Source organism: Melitaea cinxia, chromosome 1 (assembly GCF_905220565.1).
Source record: "Melitaea cinxia chromosome 1, ilMelCinx1.1, whole genome shotgun sequence".
NCBI lineage: Eukaryota > Metazoa > Arthropoda > Insecta > Lepidoptera > Nymphalidae > Melitaea > Melitaea cinxia.
The window spans coordinates 2,951,396-2,973,524 of record NC_059394.1 but is presented as its reverse complement, the minus strand read 5'-3'; the positions used below and the strand labels follow the sequence as shown (position 1 = coordinate 2,973,524).

The 22,129-nt window shown below is 34.3% G+C and overlaps 1 protein-coding gene across 1 annotated transcript; it reads right to left on the bottom strand.

Moving 5' to 3' along the window:
• Positions 1-1,841: 1,841 nt before the first annotated feature.
• On the bottom strand, positions 1,842-15,846 carry LOC123654129 (glycine-rich cell wall structural protein-like). Its single transcript, XM_045590097.1, has 5 exons — positions 15,764-15,846; positions 12,730-14,320; positions 3,952-4,028; positions 3,151-3,421; positions 1,842-1,990 (listed from the first exon to the last, which is right to left on the bottom strand). The coding sequence occupies exons 1-5, from the start codon at positions 15,819-15,821 to the stop codon at positions 1,984-1,986; spliced, it is 2,004 nt and encodes a 667-aa protein (XP_045446053.1). The 5' UTR covers positions 15,822-15,846; the 3' UTR covers positions 1,842-1,983.
• Positions 15,847-22,129: the final 6,283 nt, after the last annotated feature.

Below are 22,129 nucleotides of genomic sequence, written 5' to 3'. Positions count from 1 at the left end.
AATTAAAAAAAAATTGACTTATGTACCGATGATGATGTGTGTACAACATCCATACGCATTTAGTAAAAGTGGTCATTTTAATATTACAAACAGTCACTCCAATTTTATTTACTTGTATATATTATTATTTTCACAAATGGACACAAAAACTGCAAATTATTTGTTAGTTTTGACAGTTTCTCTCAAACGCTGAAGGGAGGGGGCGCCACTATCAGGTTTTTCACCGGTTCGAAAAAATTGTAGATCTGGGGCTGTAGACTGGTAGAGATCTGTTATAGAGGTAAGTTCGCCATTGCCAACTTTTTTGTCACTATGATTTTTACTTGTTTCTTTTAAAGCATTGAAAGCAGGTAATAAATTTTATCTATCATATATATCATTCTTTATTAACCGACTTCCAAAAAAGGAGGAGGTTCTCAATTCGACTGTAATTTTTTATTTTTTAACCGACTTCCAAAAAAGGAGGAGGTTCTCAATTCGACAGTATTTTTTTTTATGTATGTTACATTAGAACTTTTGACCGTGTGGACCGATTTCGACAATTTTTTTTTTTAATCGAAAGGTGGTGTGTGCCAATTGGTCCCATTTAAAGCAGTTATCATATCATATGATATGATAACTGATTTTTGAGTAATCTTTGATAACGCGTAGTTACTTAACTATTTTTTCGTCGATATACGTTGTTACTCTTCGATGTAATTGAAGTCGGTTTTTTTTTCGTTTGGGAGCAAACACAATTATTCATTTATCGATTCGTTTTCGCCAATTATTTGTAAAAGGGATAGAGATCTAAATTGATTTTAATTAGGATACCGACATTTAATACTTCATAGCGCAACAAATTTGTAACGTAAACCAAAAAAAAAAAGTGTGCTTTAGATCACACGATTGAAGTAATACTTTCTGAGCAAAAGGCCTGCACTGTGTCTTAGATATACGAAACGCAATTGGCTATAAGAGAAAAAAAGAAAGAAAATGAGTGCTTATACCTCTCCCACTTGTACCGTTCGTCTCGCCCGATCACACTTTTCGTAACTCCCTAAGTCAAGCGTGCGTAAAGAAGTTTTATATAAAAAATGAGTGTGCTTTAGACCACAGAACTGAAGTAAAACTTTCTATCGTTACTAACTTATATCTCCCTCTCAACTTCCGTTCGCCTCACCCGATCACACTTTTTGTGACGCTCTCGTCACGCATTTTCCATCTTATTTCGAAACTCAAACACGCATAAAAAAGTTTTACTTCAAAAATAATTCAAGTCTTATTAAAATCGTTTCTGTTGCCTTTTCCTATTATTAATGTGCCTCAATTTTTATATGATAGAATATATTTCCTATATGGTAATCAAAACTTTGAGCCGTTTGACTTGACAAATGCCTGAACTTTACAGAACGTCTCATCAATTTAATTCAGTTGCAAAATAACGTTGCGTTCCTGTGGTTAGTAAATTAGACATAGCTCTTGGGCAGGAGGTAGGGTCAGCAACGTTAAATCTTGCGATGGTGTTGTAGGCGTCTATAGAATACGGTAACCGCTTATACTAGGTGCGGTGCCATACGCTATAATTTTAGTTATACCTATATACCTGAAATTTTAGTTATTATGTTATTTATTGATATGTGTAACAGCATAACTACTTAAGGGTGCTCTGATGAATTTAATAGTTTTTTGTAATAAGTAATTGTAATTTCTAGTAAGTACTCGTAGTTGATTCTCTAAAAGTTAGCTAAGAGATCTCGAACTGCCCCAATACAACTTCTAAAATATAAATTACTAGTAGTAAACAAGTTTTATAATGTTAAAAATTTTATTTATTTGATTAGGATGAAAAAAAAACAAAGTTTTTGAAACATTATGCTATATTTAAAAAAAAATATTATTATGGCCGGAAAAAACTTGATATTATGAAGAGTTAAAAGTTGAGTATTACTCAATATTGTTGAACAATATTGTCAGCCGTTGTGTCCCATTGTAGCGCTGAAATTAGCGCCTGAAACAAAATTATTTCAATTAAAAACTATTTATAAACTCAGTAAGCTTTTATAAGTCTTATGAAATATTTATGCTGTGTGGTTACAGTCGATAGAATATAGCCACCCCCTCTCTTCCCGTGGGTGTCGTAAGAGGCGAATAAGGGATAACTCAGTTCCACTACCACCTTGGAACTTAAAAGGCCGACCGAGGGCGGGGTACCCATCCAACTGCTGGCTTTGAAATATACAGGTCGAAGACGGGCAGCAGCGTCTTCGGTGCGACAAAGCCAGCCCTGCGGTCACCAACCCGCCTACCCAGCGTAGTGACTGGGCAAAACATATGAGTTCAGGCCATTTTTGGCGCTAACTTGTGGAGTCCAGCAGTGGACTGTATTAGGCTGAAGTGAGTGAGTGAAGTGAGATGAAATATTGAGTAAAAACGTCGGTTTTTAGAATTTAAAATTGGAAGCAAACAATGTTTTTTTTTTGGGTATTTCATTGACTGAATTCTTTTTCAATAAAAATACGCACTGTATAAAAAAAATCGTTTACCTTTTGTTAAATATTTTTAAACTTGTTACGATTCTGTTCATGCGACTTTTCCCTAATGTATTTTGTTTTTGTTATATTACTTAGTTTCTACACATGCATAGGTAAGTTCGATAATAATCTATACTAATATTATAAAGAGGTAAAATTTATAATTTTTTTATATATATAGGGGATAATTTTCGCAAATACTGATCCGATCATGAAAATTCTTTCACTAACAGAAAGTTACACTATTCAGGAGTGACATAAGCTATAGTTTATTGTAATTGAACAAAAAAATTCAGTAAATAAGAAAAAAATTAAAATATAATATCAAAATGGTAAAGAAATTAGCGCCATCTATCGCTATGAGACACTAAATTATTAGTCTTTCGACGTTATTAATTTAGTCTTATTTTAGTCTAACGACGACGTTTTCTCGATTTTTGATAGATGGCGTTGGAGCAACACATTATTTATTTAAGTGCTATAAAATTTGTTCTTTAAAGTATGTTATTTGGTTCTGTAATAAATACACGATAATAAATACACGATATTATTGCGATTTTATTCATCGCTGTTGGCGCATACACGATAATTTTATTGTTATTTACTAAAAATAAATAATTAAATTGTTCACACTTACCCATATCCACCTTTGTGCTTGGCACCGCCGGTACCACCAGCACCACCCCCAAAACCACCACCTCCTCCAAGGCCGCCACCGCCGCCACCTCCGAAACCACTTCCGCCTCCGCTACCTTTTCCAAATCCACCTCCAATTCCACCACCACCTCCATGACCCTGTCCACCGCCACCTCCTAAGCCACCTCCACCTCCACTCCCAAGTCCACTACCGCCGCCGACGCCACCGCCTAATCCACCTCCACCGCTGTTTCCCCCTTTGCCATAACCACCTAAGAAAAAAAACATTTTATGAGAAAAATAATAAAAAGACGATTTATTTACAAATTTGTAAATCATAAGAATTACTAGACACGCAAATAACTTTGATTATATCTTTACTTATATCATTATGTCAGGAATAAAAAAAATTGATTTGAAAGAGAAGTTAGGAGTGGCTTTTTTATACAACTAAGTCGGCAAACTTGCGGTACAGCTCAGCTGGTGGCAAGCTATTACCGTAGCTAATACACGCCTGCAACACCAGAAGCATTGTAAGCGCATTACCGACCCAAACCCAAATCGCCCCAGGAGCTCTGGGCACCTTACTCACCACACGAATACACTGCTTGAAACTAATATTAATTTAGCTGTCAATATTATCTTCTGTTTGGTCGACGTTTTTCCCCAATAACGCTGCTCCAGATTTTAAGCAGAAGAGTACCTGCTGTGCCCTTCCTCAGTTAAATTTTTGGATTTGTACATCAATGCATCTTGCAATCGGAAAACATGTTTAATTTAAATATAATTGCAAAATTATTACCTGGCGTCGCTTGAACGATAGCGAAAACCGCGAGGCCCACACAAACTATAGCAATCCTAGTCATTGTTGGACTGTGCCTACAGATATCCTAGGCTGCTTATATACACTAAAATCTGATTATGTCATAATCAGATAAATATTTAAAATGCACTTTAATTTTTTGTGAACGTTTTATTGATGTTTTTTATTCAGTTGCTCTTTGGAAGGACGGAGGCATGCGAGAACCACATGTTATTGTTAATTTTTAAGTACATTTTCCTCGTATAATACGATTAGATTAAATTGAATCTACATCAAAATGTATATTATTATATCGTCTTATATATTACCTTAGCTTATCCATATGGTTTGAACCTTGTGGTTGGTACCACATTGCTTCAGTATCGGTGAACAAAAAATTTCTCCACCATAAATAACGTCATTATGATGACAACCAGGTTTTACGTGCTATATATTGCGTACGGTGACGAGACCCACAAGGACATCCACGTGTCATCGTTTTTATCATTGTCATCACTTTCATCAAATTAGATAGGATTAGTCCATCGTCATATTGCTTTTAGAAGCAATGAAAACAGTTAATAGATTCAACAGTTATAGATAATTAGCCCATTGGCACAGTTTGTAGTGATCCTGCTTTCTGTAGCGCGGGTTGTGGGTTCGATTGCCATTTTCGATTGCCCGCCTGAGTCTGGGTGTAATATTTGTATTTATATATTTAGATATGTATTATATCTATGTATAATTTAAAAAAAAAACTATTTCGCTACGTCAGTCGGCTGTTACCTATAACCTTATAACACAGGCATTAAACTTAGCATAGTTTAGTTTTTGCTTTTGATTTATAAAAAAAAACATCGAAATCGTTGTACCAGTATATAAAAAACGCATTTTAAGTAAATACGCGTTATCAAAAATTACTCAAAAAAATACTAATCAGAATTCGATCAAAATTAAACGAGTACATGACAAACATTAACTTCCGATTAAAGTAAGAATCATCAAAATTGGTAGACACAGTAAAAAAGTTATACATATATAGGTTTAATATAACGTACGTCGACAAAGAAACAGTCAAGTAATAATACGCGTTATCAAAAATTACTCAAAAAGTATTTATCAGATATCGATGACAAGTATCAGCTTTCGATTAAAACAAGAATCATCACAATCGGTATACCTATTGAAAAGCTTTTTATTAGTTGTCATAAACATACTTCAACACTTAGTGTGTATTATTTACTGTTTGATTATTACTTGTTTTGGTTTATTTGAAAAAATATATCCTAGAAGCATTAATGAACAAGTCAAATACATAAATATTGTACAACTAGATGAAGAAGATCATAACCAAAGCTATTATCATAAAGTCAATATAAGATTCTCGCTAAATTCAATTATAGAATAAAGGCAAACCCATACAACTTTGAAAACGTGGATTAGCAGTTTCGAAACTTTTTCAAACGGCGTACATAAGCTGACAAAGGATGATCTCGCGTTGCCGCATGCATCGGGAAAATGTGGAAGAGAATAGCAAAATAGGTGTGTCCCAGAGAGATAGTATAGTACATATGCGACAGCACTCTGTTTTTAGGTGTAAATATAAAAGTGAACTTTTTCATAAATTTGATAGATCTAAACTTGATTTATTTTGCACATAATCATTTAGGTTAATCAGAAATCCGGTAAAACTTATTTACGTGGAATACGCCCGTTCCCTTTATTTGAAAAACGTTTTCGAACCCAATGAATTCATGAACATGAAAGGACATGAGAAGAACGATCCGCTTAGGTTTGTGAAACATAACGAACATATCGTAACGTTTACATTACAAAGTCCCATTTCGTATGTTTTTCAAAAATAATCAAAAATATATATGCGAATATTACTGATTAAAAACTTTATCTGTAACTCTTAAGATACTAAATAATCACCTCACAACATTGAAATAAGTGAAGTAAAGTTTAAATTTGAATATATTATATTAAAATTATGCTCGCGACTTCGTCCACGTGAAATTTAACAAAAAGTTATTGTTCAGTTCGCAGAGTTATAAAATAAATATATTTCTAAAATAAAAGTTGCCTAAGTTACTCTTTATTACCTCACCTATCTGCCAGTGAAAGTCCTGTCAAAATCGGTCCAGCCATTTCAGAGATTAGCCGGAACATGCAGACACAGATAAAAATTGTAAAAAGCGGTTATTTTAATATTACAAACAGACACTCCTATTTTATTTATTTGTGTATAAATAAAGCATAAATAATAACTTTTTTGTTCAATTACTAAAGATACCGTCTTATAATTCTTATCTGTATGTGACTAATAAAATTTTCCGTCTAAATTGAAAAACGATGGAAGGATGTTACAGTCGTTGTGGTCACGTACTGGAACGTAGCCTATTTTTTTTACCACCCAATGTTTCATATATAGAAATTTCTTATTATCTTGATGTTGCAATTAAAAAAAAAAAAATTAAATAATCAGTCTAGGATTTTTTTAGGCTAGTTATTTTTTATATATTATCTAATATACTTAATTTATTACAAAGTATGTTTCATTCTATTATCAGCTCGGTGAAGATCGAGTGAGTTTCGGATCTTCTACAAATCAGAAATTAGCGAAGTTCTCGACGTGGATTAAGTTAATATAAACTTATAGCTGTTTTATATTACGTATTGACGTGAATTAAAGATAAGATTTTTTTTATATATTGAGTAAGTTTTTAGATCATCGATTAAGATTATATATAATTTAGACAAATGTTTTTTAAAGAATATCATTAAATTATAATGAAAAAACTTTTTTAATACAGTTGCTCAAAAAGTGGCGTATTGCAGGGACGTTATAGCGTTCGAGATGTGGGCTATTACACACTCGTACTTTTTTTTACCTTTCCCGAACTCGTGCGTTTTCTTTCCCAACTGTCAACATAATGTCTATTAAAAAGAATAACAAACCATGAAGTTTTTACCAAAAAAATTCATAGAAGTTTTTATGATTCATGCAAATACGTATATTTCTAAAAAGAAGCTACTAATTCGTGTCAATATCAGATTTAATGATTTGATTGAATGAGTTTGGTTAGGTTTCATTTCATTTCATCTCATTAAATTTCATTTTCATTTCATATCAATAAAAAAACTTCTACTGAAGACTTGACTGTATGGGCATAGTTCCGATTAGTTCCCTTTGCCTATCAGAATGGGTGAAGAAAAAAAAAACTCTGCTTATATTCTATGGTTGACGCCATTTTTCAGAAATTTTCTGTTTATTATTTTATTAAATTGCTTTATTTTTTCGCAACTGTATTAAAAATAGTCGTTCAGTACACGTGCGGAACCGTCATTGCAACTTGTCTGACTGTCAACCCTCGCCTTCGGCTGCGCCTCGGTTCGGGTAGACATTTGTCGGTAATGAAATATACTATTTCAGATTTTGTCGTGATAAATATAATGATCATTAGAAAACAATATCATTAAATGTTAAATTTAAGTAAAACGTTATGTCATGTTGTTTTGTTTTTTAAGGGTTTTTTTTAACAAATTATCTTGTATATATATACGCGATATATCTGTTATAATAACCTTTATATATAAAAATATAATTATATATATCTACACGGTTAAACGAAAACACGCGAAGGCTAATCTGAAGTCTTATAAATCGTCAGAGTAGGTAATAACGTTCGTTTAAGTTCTTATTATTTATGACCCACGATTAAATATTACCTATTTAAGACTCGTTGGTTTGTTTATATTTTTACAAACAACATTTAAAATGATTGTACAGTAATTATAGAACCGGAAACATATTTATACTTAATATCTTGCGCGAATAATCTTAATCAATAAGCGACATAGCGCCGAAATCGTTTTGGGGATTGCTAGATGTCAACCTTTTTTTTACGTTGGGAAAATCCATCATGGATACCCGCCAGTGCGGGGGCGCCAGAGGGTTATGTCAGACTCCTACTGACTAAAAACCACCACGTGTGAGCAGTCGTCCGCCTGGGTGGGGCGAGATGGGGTCGCGCTAGCATTCACCACCTCGACCCGGCTAGATGTCAACCTAAGTTAACGGCAATTGATCGTTGGTTGATTATTTATAAATTTATTAAGTTGTAATTGCATAATTTTTTGTTTCGTTGCGATTATTTTCGTAAAAGGATATAGTTATATCCATGCCTATAACGGCATAACCTTAATAACCTATTTAGCAATAATTTAATCTTAATAATTTTAAATATAAATAGTCTGCAAAAAGTATATAAAAAAGTTGGTGTAAAAATACGTTAATTGAAAAATTGTATTATTAAATAAATAGCGTTATTGCGATGATTTAATTATTCTCTATGAAAATATAATTTTATTACACAGTAATTAAACGAATGGATAAAATATTTATTGACGTAGGTAAAAATAATTTATTACGCGTACAGTGGTAATCGTGATTCTAATATGTACTATAAATAAACGTTTAAATATAAATGATGAGGATTTGCGAGAATATTCTATGTATGTGAGTGTATGCTCATGTTATGATATAAAAGATTCAAGGTTTTACGAAGCCTCTTAGCGACGACCTATTAAGTGTGCAGCTTGTAGACGAATGTAAATATTTCTGAATGATATCATATATATATTTTTTATGTAACAGACATAGCTCGTGATTTCATCGACATTGAATTACCTACTAACCTAACTTAACCTAACCTTACCTTATTACCTTACGTCACGTCGTTCAGAAGTTATACGTGTAACACTTTACGATGATTAATTTTTATTGATTTAGTAAATTTTTTAATGTTTGTGATGCTTTCTCATCTAATTTGATCTATATCGTGATGTTATATACTTCATAAGTGACATACAACCCTCATTGTTTAACTAGTTATGGTATGTAAAAAAAATCAATTCCTACTTTCTGAGATAAATGTCTACGAAACTATTTATCATTTGTACTTATTACACAATATAAAATATTTTCTATATACCTATAGTCACATGAACTAAGCGGAACTTAAGATGAGTTATTGTTGTTTTTTATCATAGAGAACAAACTGGTTTGTCTGTCATACTTTTAGGGTTATGTCTAACTAAACTAAACTTGTAACAAAAATAATAAAGAAATAAAATAAACATTAATTATTATAACTTAACTAGTCAAGTTGTTGTATGTAAACTATTCAATTACATAAGACTTCATAATGACAAATGATTACATGACAAATGATTTAAAAAATATAAAAGGTCACTTAAAATTCTGATTGAAACGATTAATGAGTAGTTATTGAGTGATTGAATCAGCCAGGAAATCGAACAAAGAATTACGTCTTAATATCGTTTCATGTAACAATGATTGTTATAAGATAGAAAAAAAATATAACTTCGTTGAACGCTAGACAAAAAATGTACGTTTTTATAATAGGTACTCTATATTTATAAGATAAAGTTCTAGTAACAGTTCTAAAGATAATATTGTATAAATAAAATAGTAAATATTTATGATGTTTTGGTTGTTAAAATTCGGCGAAGTCTAGCATAATGCCATAATTATAGGTTTAGTATTTGATACACTCGTGGTTGCGGTTGATTGGAATTATAACTTGTTTTGGACTTAATATCTCTCTCTATATTCACATCTTCTACTTATACCTATAAATACGTAGCTGTTCATGTGCCAAACACAAGTATATAGCAGAGCGCTTTGATTGTTCTAAAACTTGTGTGGAAAGAGGCTTATGCCCAGTAGTGGGATATTACAGGCTGAAGCGTATAAATATTTGTAGTGGTCTAGATATTTGTGATTGTGTTGTGTGAGTTCGGATCCCCGACATAAAATTAACACCCTAATGCGATAAGCTGAAACTGAATTTTTTATATCATTCATCTTTATCTATTATTATTATATACTTTATTGCACTAAAAACAAGAATATACAGAAATTACATCTCTTCCAGTCAACCAATGATCATAAGAGATAAATATATATATATATATATATATATATATATATATATACCATATACATACACACACGTATATATATATATATATATATACATAAATACAAATATATAACACAATATTATAGGTAATTAAATACTTATATAATAATATAATATATTGTGCTGTGTGGCTACGGCACTAAAGAATTTAGCCACCCCGTCTCTTCCCGTGGGTGTCGTAAGAGGCGACTAAGGGATAACAAGCTTCCACAACCACCTTGGAACTTAAGAAGCCGACCGATGGCGGGATAACCATCCAACTGCTGGCTTTGAAATACACAGGCCGAAGACGGGCAGCAGCGTCTTCGGTGCGACAAAGCCAGTATTGCGGTCACCAACCCGCCTGCCCAGCGTGGTGACTATGGGCAAAACACATGAGTTCACGTTATTTTTGGCGTAAACTTGTGGAGGCCTATGTCCAACAGTGGACTGTATAGGCTGTAATGATAATGATGAATATAATAAACAGGAAGCTTTGATTTTTGTTGTTTGTAATGAATAAACTCTACCTGTAAGATTACAGGATTTACTTTAAAAATTCTTTTTTTCAATAGAAAACTACGTTATCAGTGATGGACATAGACCATATTTTAACAGGACAAAATGGAACAGTCAATATCGTATAGTCCATGCGAGTGAAACGACGACGGAGAGCTAGTTATTATGAATTAAAAAATTAAATATTTTTGGTTAAGAAAACGGTTTACCTCATTGTGCAACCGATCGTTGATACCATAATATAGATGTATTATATTAAAAAATTTCAAATAATTTTTAATACATACTCTAATAAATCTTTTACCATCTTTAGGAGTGAATTTCAAAACTCATTATAAGAGTGTTTTATTATTTTATTTTTACAGGCTTACGCTTCAGCTTGTAATATCCCACTACTGGGCATAGGCTTCTTTCCCCATGTAGGAGAAGGATCAGAGCTTAATCCACAACGCTGCTCCAATGCGGGTTGGCGGATATATTCCCTACTGTAACGATCGCTATCAGGATCGCTCTCCGAGGCACGGTGGGGAGACCCACAAGGACTGCACAAACACCCAGACCACGGCAAACACCTGTATGGCCAATACAAATGTTTGTCATGTACGGGGATCGAACCCGCAACGAGGCGTTCATTTAATTAATTTCAAATTTAAAATGACGGAATTGCATAAAATACATTTTTTCAACCTTAGAAGAAGGTATTGAAAAAAATGTCACGAAACTTCTATCATTAGTGGTTTAGGCTGGGCGTTGACATGTCAGTCGGAATTGATTTTTATATATAAGATTATTAAAAAAAAATATGTTAATTGCCAGAAAATTACTTTTCCTTGGAATGATAAAATCGCGAATACAAAAATATTTATCAGTAGTTAAAGCTATTACGATATTAAATATTTTATTTTTACTTCTCTGCTTCTATTTCATTGGGTATCACATATTTTTTACTAAAGTTTATTTTTTATGATTATACTATGTGTATTAGCTGTGTCCCGCGGCTTAACTTGCGTTAATTTGAAGAAAAATTGAGGCGACTACTCGCAATACTACACGAGAGCGGCTGTTACCATATGGTTTTATAGTACAATTTTTTTTTCAAATAATACTCCTATGTTGGGGGTCCGGAAAAAACCAAAATACACAAGCACAAGCGCCCAGACCACGCCAACATCTGTAGTTATATAAAAATGTTATGCCATGTGCGGGGAACGAACCTGCAATCGCCAGCGCAACAGCTATAAGTCATTACAGCGATTGTTGCGCTAACACTATCGTCAAATAGACTACTTGACCGGTGACCCTACCTAGCGTAGCGTGAATATATAAATTTTCGTGTTTACAAACCTGACCTAACAATAACGGACATTAAAAAAAGAATTATCAATTTCAAGCAAACATTTTTAAAATATATAAATTTTCGTTTCAATATAATTTTATTATTTGAATCATCTTACAATTAGTAAAAAAATGTTAAAAACCCACCGTAAGAACGAGTTTTAAGTTTTTTTGAGAAATGACTGTTAGCACTGCGTATGTAATACGTGTTATGATGTAATTGACTTCTTTCCTGAATTCACATACATTTAAATTAGAGTCTTGTTTCGTTGGTTCTGGTCGTTACATGATATTATATAGCTTGTATTTTATGTATAATGAAGCTTTGTACGGATAACATTAATATTAAGACAACAGAAAATTATCATTTTTTATTTGTTAACCTTTTTTCATAAGACGTTTTTATATTATTGGGATTGTTTTGTAAACGTCAATGATTTAACGCTAACATTTTTCAAATACATATACTTTAACATGCGCTGTTAATAGTGTTATTAAAAACACATTTTTCATTGCCATTGAGAATTTAAAAAATAAAAAATTTAAGCTATTATTATCTCTTAGATAAATGGACAGAATTATCAGTACGTGTGTTGTAGCTATAATTATTATAGTTTAAGTTTTTCATAATGAATAAAAACAAACATGTATATAAAAGGGCTTATATATTTATAAATTATAATAATATACAATAATGTTCTAATTATAGCAATTATTTTAAAGTATTACAAAATAAGGAATTTTCTTCTAATAATAACAATAATTGACGTTCTATAAACATTGATGATATTATTAAATCTTAAAATGAAAAAACAAGGTTTTAAACTATTATTTTTTCATTTATCATATTTTTATTTTTTTGCGAGAAAAGAAATTGGACTTTTTACATTGTTGTCTTTCAACATGAGGATACAAGGTATTATTTACCTTTATTCATTTTCCGTAACTACTAGCGCTAGCACTTGCTGATGCAGAAGCTTTCGCTGAAGCAAATGCACCTCCATGTCCACCACAAGAGCCAGTTCTGCATCCACCACAGCCCCCTCCACAACCTCCTGAACTACTTCCGGAACCTGAGCTTCCATATCCTTTAGATCCGCCAATATCACCACCATATCCGCCACTGGCTACATTTCCCGCATCAAAACCTCCTGATCCGTGACCATTTCCTAGGCCTCCGCCAGCACCGCCACCACCGCCGATTCCCAAACCACCAGATCCACTAACACCGAAGCCACCGGAAACTCCTCCTCCAGAACCTCCTGACACGCTATGGCCTCCTCCGAGACCTCCTGAACCACCATGACCACCTCCAAAGCCACCTCCGACACCAGATCCTCCTCCATATTTTCCAGATCCACCGCCACTGTTCCCACCGTTAAATCCACCAGTTCCTCCGCCTAAGCCTTCTCCACTGCCACCTCCAAAGCCGCCACCTAATCCTCCTCCTAGTCCTCCAGATCCTCCATAGCCACCACCCAGTCCTCCATAGCCACCAGTTCCACCGCCTGAACCACTACCTCCTCCGAAGCCACTGCCAGATCCACTGCCAGTGTTGCCGAAACTTGTTCCTCCACTGCCATAGATTCCTTTTTCGGTACTTCCGGACCCTCCACTCAATCCACCGCCTACACCAACGCCGCCTCCGAAGCCACCACCTGATCCTCCTCCTAACCCTCCAGATCCTCCATGACTGCCGCCTAGACCTCCAGAGCCACCATTTCCGCCGCCTAAACCACTACCTCCTCCGAGGCCACCACCAGATCCAAAGCCACTGCTGACTCCTCCACTGCCATAATTTCCTTTTTCATTGCTTCCAGACCCTTTACCAAATCCGCCGCCTAGACCTCCACCAATGCCACCTCCGAAGCCACCACCTGTTCCTCCGCCTAGTCCTCCAGATCCCCCATAGCCAGCTCCTAGACCACCAGATCCACCATTTCCAGCGCCTAGACCACTATTGAAACCACCGCCAGATCCACTACCACTGCCACTGAAACCTCCTCTTCCACTGTTATGGCCTCCCTTTCCACTGCCGCCAGCTCCCGCTGATAGTCCACCACCACCACTGCCGCCAAATCCAGCTCCACCTCCATAGCCACTTCCACCCCTGCTGTAACCGCCGCCACCACCATATCCGCCGTTCCCCGTGGTACCAGTAAAAGCAAAGCCACCAGACTTTCCATCGTCAGATGTCGTATATATAGTTCTTTCATTTCCTCCTCCTAGGCCTTCTCCACTACTTCCTCGTACACTACTACTACCACCAATTCCACCGCCAAGGCCACCGCCACCACCCACGTTCCCGCTAAGGCCACCTCCGAGGTGGCTGAAGCCTTCGTGAACTTTTCCAAGTATGCCATGTACACCATCGCGGATGACTTCTAGACCACTTCCAAAGTCACCTATTCCACCCCCACCACCGCCGCCGCCGCCTCCAAATCCAAACCCACCGCCGCCTCCGAAGCCAAATCCTCCTCCCCCGCCGCCACCTCCGCCACCGCTGTAGCTTCTACGAGTTCTTTCTGTAATTTGAAAGAAATCATATTTACTATTTTTATGTATTGTCTTAACTATGAATATTGAATTCGAATTGGTATAATAAAAAATATATTTAAAAAAAGTGTTTTTACATCATCTTTGACGATATTTGCAGCACGCATTCTGTCAATTCTATCCAAACGTCATAAGGTTACATTAAAAAGTTTATATTGTCCAAAGCGCTAAGGTGAGATTAGAAATAATTTTAAATGGTGGTTAAGTATTCTAAAATTTTCTAATTTACCGCGCAATTTTCTTTTTTTTTCATAAGAAACTTCTCCTAAAACACCTTCTACTAAACAAAAAAGAATTAGCGAAATCGGTCCAGCCGTTCAAGCGTGATGAGGTGACCAAGCAAAATAGAAATATATTTTTATATATATAATAATAATAATAATAATAAAATGATTTATTGCCACATATATACAAGTTAAAATAACACGTTAAGTAAACATACACAAAAAAAAACATGAAACATAACATATATTAAAACGTATTAAAATTTGACAAAAAATAAAATATGAATAGGCAATAGGAAGTGGCTCAGCTTCAGCTGACACAGGACTTAAGTCCCATGCAGCGCTGTTTTTCAGCCACTCCCTTCTCCCTGTGATACTGGGTGGGAATAAGCAGTGTGCTCCCCGGTTTCCGTACGACTTTGTAAATGTATCCAAAGCAGGACATTGACCAAAAAACGATTGTAGTATAAACAATAATATTATAACATGTAAAAGTTACCCTTGCGTGAGTATGCATTTGTGTGTGCGTGTGTATGTGTATGTTTGTGTATGTGTATGTTTGTGTATGTGTGCTTGTATATGAAAAAATCATTTTTGGAAAAAAAAATTTCTCAGATCAAGCAGTTTCCAATGGGCATGACTCAGATTCTCCGCAGCAATTTGTCGATTGAGTAAAGCTTTTCGATACTTTGTCTTAAACGTTTCAGTACTCATTTGACATCTCAATGGGGGTGGTAAGTCATTCCAAATTTTTGCTGCAGAGAATCTGAAGCATCCCCTATACCTTGATGTCTTGTGTTTTGGTATTTTTAAGCGAAGTTGCGCGCCTCTGCGTAAGCTATGCAGTGCAAAATCCTTAACCCACATCAGCTTTTCGAACAGATATTGGGGTTTTTTATTCCATATCACCTTATGAATATATATATATAGATAACCATATCACCTTATGAATATATATATATATATATATATATAGATATATATATATATAGATAATTACAGAGAAAGAAGTAAAATTGTTACATATAAATCAAGTAAAAGTATAATTATGTGTATACTTAAAAACAATGCGTAAATAAATAAAATAAAAACATATCATTGTTCATAAAAGGAAAAAGTGTTGAGATCCTGCACTTATCTCGTAAAAATTTAAAACGGTTTTACGTATTATTAATTCTTACCACTTACCGGAGGCATTTGCAGATGCCAATAAAATGGCAAATACTAAACTAAACGACCGTCTCATGGCTTCTTGTTTACGAACTAGCTGCGATGCCATTTTATAATCCTTTTATACATCTTTTATTATGATAATAATCTACGCTATCTGAGTCAATTCATAAGAACAATGTACGTGTACCGGGAAAACTAACGACCGCTTTAAATTCACTAATACACGTTTGTGGAATCGTTCTCATTTTATTGATAAATTAATTTTCCATTGCAGTAAAATTACGTAACTATTTTTTTTATCTCCCACTAAATATATGTACTTTTTAATGGCACGTCTTTAAAACTTGAAACTATTAAAATGTTTTATTTTAGAAATTGACAAAAATATAAATATAAAATTGCAATTTAATAGTACATTTTGGAGATCAGTTTTAATTTGGATAAGAGAAGTGAGACCACTAGAGTAAATGAAAAATGTTCAGTATTCAAACACTTAGGTATAGATTTTATTAGATCACATGGTTCATTCGCGTTTATGTCTAATGGTCAATATAACGTGTCATGTTTGGTGTAAAAACGTCACAGAATTTTGATTATTTCTTACTTACGTATTTCGTAATTATAGGTTAAGATTTAGTTGACCTTTTTTTAGAGTATCTTTGTAATAGCTATATGCGGATAACTTTTGATTGTGTAATTTGATTTTATTGAAAAAATAGTTTCATGATTTCGTAGTGCATTCGTTTAGAAAGTCTACATTGGTAGGCCCTTGTTTTATGAGTGTACATTCACATAAATTTCCTAAATTTAGTTGAATTTTTTTAATTTAATACAGATAGTTTCGATTTTCATAGGGGTTACTATAGTAGGAGATTCGAACTATAGACGACCTGAATCTATCTATTTAATGGACGAAAATTATTTTATATCTGCTTTAGTATATTACAAATAAGTCGCGAACGGGTTGTTTAAAAAGTCCTGACTTTTATCCATTAAACAGGTGGGTTAAGATTATTTCTAGTTCGAATCTCAAACCACTACATTGATTGATTGATGTTAAGCTGATCCAAGTCTTAGTATTAACTAACTAACCAAATAAACTATTTATATTACTTTTATTTATTAGATAGTAATAAGTATATACATAGCGGCCACCCCGGTTCTGCATGAGTAGTATTATATATAATAATCGATGACGACATAGCATTAGTAATTGTAATGATCTCAGTAACAGCGAAGGGCCGTGCTCGCGTCAAGTCAAAACGCGAACAGATAGATGGACGGATTGATAGACGCGGTGAGGATTTTGTTTTATAATACCTATGTATCGATACTATTATACAACAGAACAAAGCGGAACTCAACATGACTTATTGTTGTTCATTATTTAAAAAAAATTGATGTAAGTTAGCATTTTTTTGCCGTTCTCAGAAATGTTCGTGTACAGGTCGGTATATGTATTACAAGGGTTCAAGGCATTCAGCTTTTAACAGCTTAAGTTTAACCTGTAACTACCATCGTGGGGTCACACAGACCACGGCATTTTACGAACCTGATAGAATACACTGTTCCCAGCGTCCTCCCGTCCTGAGCCTCTTAATACCTTCGAGATCACGAGTAGCACGTTCGTAACGGGTAGTAGTTGTGACGTAGCGTGTAGTTTACGTGAATGATTTGGGTTCGAAATAGAACAGCGGTATCTGTGGCTACAAGTCGGTGGTTACGTAATAATAAAAAAAATAGTGGATTTCACTTTCTAATTATTTAGGTATTCAAATATTTTATGTGTGAGACCATGTTTCAGGTGAACAAAAATAATTTAAAATCTCAGTTATAAAACAAAGATAAACTTTTGCCTTTTGTCCTCTAAAGTTGAAAAGAAAATCATCATCTAACAGGATAATTACTTAAAAAACCTAAAAGATATGCCCTGATTGTGTATATTGACGTAGGACAGAGTAGGAAATAGAGTTCCTCCCTCTCTGGTAACTTAACAAATACACAGGCCGAAAACGCTGTTGCCCATCTTCCCATGAGTTTAACTCATGCGTGTTGCCTATAGTCACCACGCTGGGTGGTACCACGCACTAGGTGGGTTGGTACTACCGCAGGGCTAGCTTTGTCGCACCGAAGATTATTCGGTCTGTGTATTTCAAAGTCAGCAGTTGGATGGTTATACCGCCATCGGTCGGCTTTTTAAGTTCCAAGGCAGCACTGGAACTGTGTTATCCCTTAGTTCTTACGACACCCACGGGAAGAGAAGGGGTGGTTATATTCTCTACTGCCGTAACCACACAGCATATTATAGATAACAGGTGCAATTCTAAAAAAATGTACGTGAGCAAAAAGTTTTTGAAATATTAAAAATTTAAGTAAATGATGATTCATTTTTTTGGTACTTATTTGTATAAATATATTTATTTATATAAAAAACATTAAAAACTTATGTTATATAGTCAAAATTATTAATTATAATATAGCAGGCTCTGTGACTACACGTCAGTGACTACGTGACAAAAAACGTGTGACGGTACCTAAAGGTTATAATAGTCATTAAATTGAATGGGTATTTGTTAAACGGTTTTGCTTTGTAAGTATTCTTCAAAAATGATATCATGTAACATGCACGTTCCCTCAGCACGTTCCTATCAACTTTCTTTCGTGCTATTTTTTAAGATTTATATCATCCTTTCTGATTAAATGTGGTAAAAATATTATTGTTAATTCGTGTATTATTTTTTATGTCCTTGATTTAATCTAAATGTTTCACTGTTTTTTAATGCGGTACAACTTGCGGATTAGTAATGGCTACAGTTCACATAAGGTTGGTTCAGCTGAGGCAATAGCGTACTCTAGCAAAAAAAATGTGTAAATTAATTATCATAACTGTGTTGCGTAGGGTGAATTAGTGATTTAAAACGTAATCTCTTTTCTTTTTGTAAAGAAAGATAGAATTTCTTTCTTTCTTTTCTTTTCCATCCTTAAATCTCTGATATTTATTATTTTTAATAAGTAGGTACGTGATGCATTCGAAAGCATTATATAATTCTGATATCAAAATTTGCTCTAATTGTCCTACATGATCAAGTCACTTAAAATATTGCACTGCGCCAATCGTTTTAGATAATAATTCGCGTTTCTTCATATTACTGTTCATTTAAAATACGTGAACCGCCTGTAAGATTATCTAAAGCAAAATTTATATTAATAGTAAAAAGAAATATTTCGACACCAACCAATATTTAAACACATTTTTTTTTGTAAGTGTGCTGAATGAAATTTAATGTTGATTTAAATTATCGATACCCGTTTAAGGTGTACACCGTCTATGCACTGAGACATCGCCGTTTAAAGATTAATTACATTATTTTATATGAGTAATGGAGTTTTCCGTGTGTTATTAAATGCTAATCCGTTCTTTGATCTATTGTTAGAATAGCGCTCATTGTTATCCCTATCACGACTAATGTTACGGAATAATGTATTTAAATCATAAAGGTTCACAGTTTTATTTGCTTTACTACCGGTATTCTTTTGAAGGAAATTGTATTTACTGTTTAAGATATATACATATACTAGCGACCCGCCCCGGCTTCGCACGGTTGCAAAAACTATCAGTGTTCCTCTACTATATTATGCGTATTATACCTATAAGCCTTCTTCTGGAATCACTCTATTTACTAAAAATCAAAATTTGTTGCGTAGTTTTAAAGACCTAAGCATACAGACAGTGGGAAGCGGCTTTGTTTTATACTATGTAATAATATTCCGGCTTGTAATTTATTTTCTTGTAAACATTTTAATAAGACTCATATCAAATAAACAGTAAACATTAATAAGCGCTTAAGCAGCGAACTGTGAAACTTTTCTGTAACTAAAAACTAAGGTAAGGGTGTTTGTTATGTTATTATAATATAGTAACAATGTAAAATAAGCTGGGCAATGGAAAAACTAATGGGAAAACAGGTGGGCTTTCGATTGTGCTCACGCGCCGTAAAGCGCGAAAGTGCGTGTCGGCTAGGTTGCGCTGGGCTCCCTGTAAGTTTTGTAGGGAAGCAGCTACTCTGCAGCTTCTGTAGGGCTGCACGAGACAATTCGGCGAATAAGGTCGGGCTGGTAGCCCGTCCTTTCGGTGGTGGTACTGCATGGGTGGCAGAGAAGTTGAATGGCGACCGGTAGAGTGTCCTTTCCTACGAGGCCGAGATGTCATACACCGGGGCGTCGTGGTAGTATGCGCAAACGATCCCATGGCGCTCCATTATTGTGCCGACGGAAACAGATGAGGTTTTGGTGGATAGTCTGGTAGTCAGCTGGGAACTCTACACTCATAAGTATATTTCAAATCTTTGTACGTATATATATTATATTTATAAAACCAAATTTAAAAATTCTGCCCATGGGTATTTTCCCAGTCACCGGTGTTAAGTTCTGAAAATAACGCTGACACTGTCGAATTAAGTTACCTACTCCTTTTTTGAAGTCGGTTAAGAAACCTTTTTATATTTCGATATATTCATTGTGTGAGTGTTACTTGTATATGTTTAACTTTTTATCTAATGTTACAAGAGCAAAGCCGCTCACAAACTTTAGTCTGAAAACCCGCTGTTTATCGATTTTAAAGGAGGGAGAGGGATATCAGTGTCGAGACAGAGAGAGAGAGAGATAGAGAGAGAGATATGGTGATTTTTTAAATAACTACAAAAACAGACGGTACAATAACCGAAAATATAAAGATGGTAGGTAATGCGATAACACCGACGGTTTGCGAGTTCGATTCCCGCTCGGGGTGGATATTTGTATTTGTACAAATATTTCTTTCCGGTTTGGATGTTCTTGTGGTTCTCCCCTTCGTACCCCGGAAAGCACTTTAAGTCGTCAGTCCCGGTTGTTATAATATATACATGATAGCGATCGTTACTCATAGTGTTACCTATAACATATCCACGAACTCGTAGGGGAACAGCGTGGTGGGTTAAGCTCTAATCCTTCTCCTACAGCCTACTACCTCCTCAGCGGGATGCTACAGGCTGAATGCGAATGCGACTTAACATTTTTATAGTTAACTAGCTGACTTAGCGAACTTGTTGTATATTTGCTGTAATGTATCCAAAGCGTCGGGCGTCTGAGAGGCCTGGTGGGTCACGGTAGGGTCTGGAGAGGTTGTTCATTGCAATTAGTATTTTTGTTATTCCTAGTGTTTAATGCATAAAAAAAAATGCATGAGGAATGCAATGGAAAAAAAATGCATGTGGTATATACCTGTAACTGGTTGTGCAATTAGCGCAAATAAATTAAATATTATGCTGTAGATGTAAGCAGTATTGTAACTAACAATCGTTGGTGTAAATAAATAAATAAATGTGTCTATAAAAAGTCCATTTTTAATTTTCTTTTATATTAAACCTGACTTATAAATAATACACACAAAAAAATTAAAATGAATTTAAGTAAAAATAATAATTACAATAACAAAACTTAAATTTAAAAACAAATATAATTGCACGATGTCTATATGGCTCAGTTACTAAAAGATATTATTATATATATATATATATATATATATATATATATATATATATATATATATATATTGATTTTAAATAGCAGTACTAATTAGAACCAAAGCTTAGTACATTTGGAGCAAGGGACCGGAAACAATTACGTAAGGGGCACGACCGTATGAGTGACAGGTTTGGCGCGATGTATGGCTGGCCATTCATTGTACGACACTATGATGGACTTGTTGTTTTATGATGATGTATGTGCCTCACTTCTGTTACCAAAAAGACCTTAAATTGGTTGCTATTCGTGTTGAAGATCAGCGCTCAATATCCGTGACGATGATTATAACTTTAACTTGACACTTCCAGACAATAATTTATTTAAATTTTCACAATCTACATAGAAACATTGTTTACCAAAGTATTACATGATATTAAATGAATTATATTTAAATTACCATATCTCACGTTTATTAAAACTGTAAATTACGTTTCTATATAATTATAATTTGAATCATTTTTGTACAAAAGCATTTGCTAGATAATAAAGCTACGGCGAGAACTTGTTTTAAATTTCTTGTTAAATTGGTGGTAAGGTTATATCTAAATTATTTTTTCAAAATTGACTGAATACACATCTCCCCATTCCCACTTACATTTAAGTTTGTATCTCTTGTTTCGTTTGATGTTGTTTTTATGGACATGATTACAATTTTTTTAAATATTATCTATGTTACACAAATAGTGAAGCTTTGTTTGGGAATCTATACTAATATTATAATGTAGAAAAGTTTGTTTGTTTAAACGTTTTAGTCTCAGGAAGTACTTGTTCGAATTGAAAAGTTATGTTTGAGTCGGATAGCCCATTTAACGTGTGGCG

Coding starts and splice junctions, on each gene's coding strand:
- LOC123654129 (XM_045590097.1), bottom strand. CDS start 15,821: ATGAGACGGTCGTTTAGTTTAGTATTTGCCATTTTATTGGCATCTGCA. Junction 14,321..15,763: donor GGCATCTGCAAATGCCTCCG/GTAAGTGGTAAG, acceptor TTCAAATTACAG/AAAGAACTCGTAGAAGCTAC. Junction 3,422..3,951: donor TATCGTTCAAGCGACGCCAG/GTAATAATTTTG, acceptor TTTTTTTCTTAG/GTGGTTATGGCAAAGGGGGA.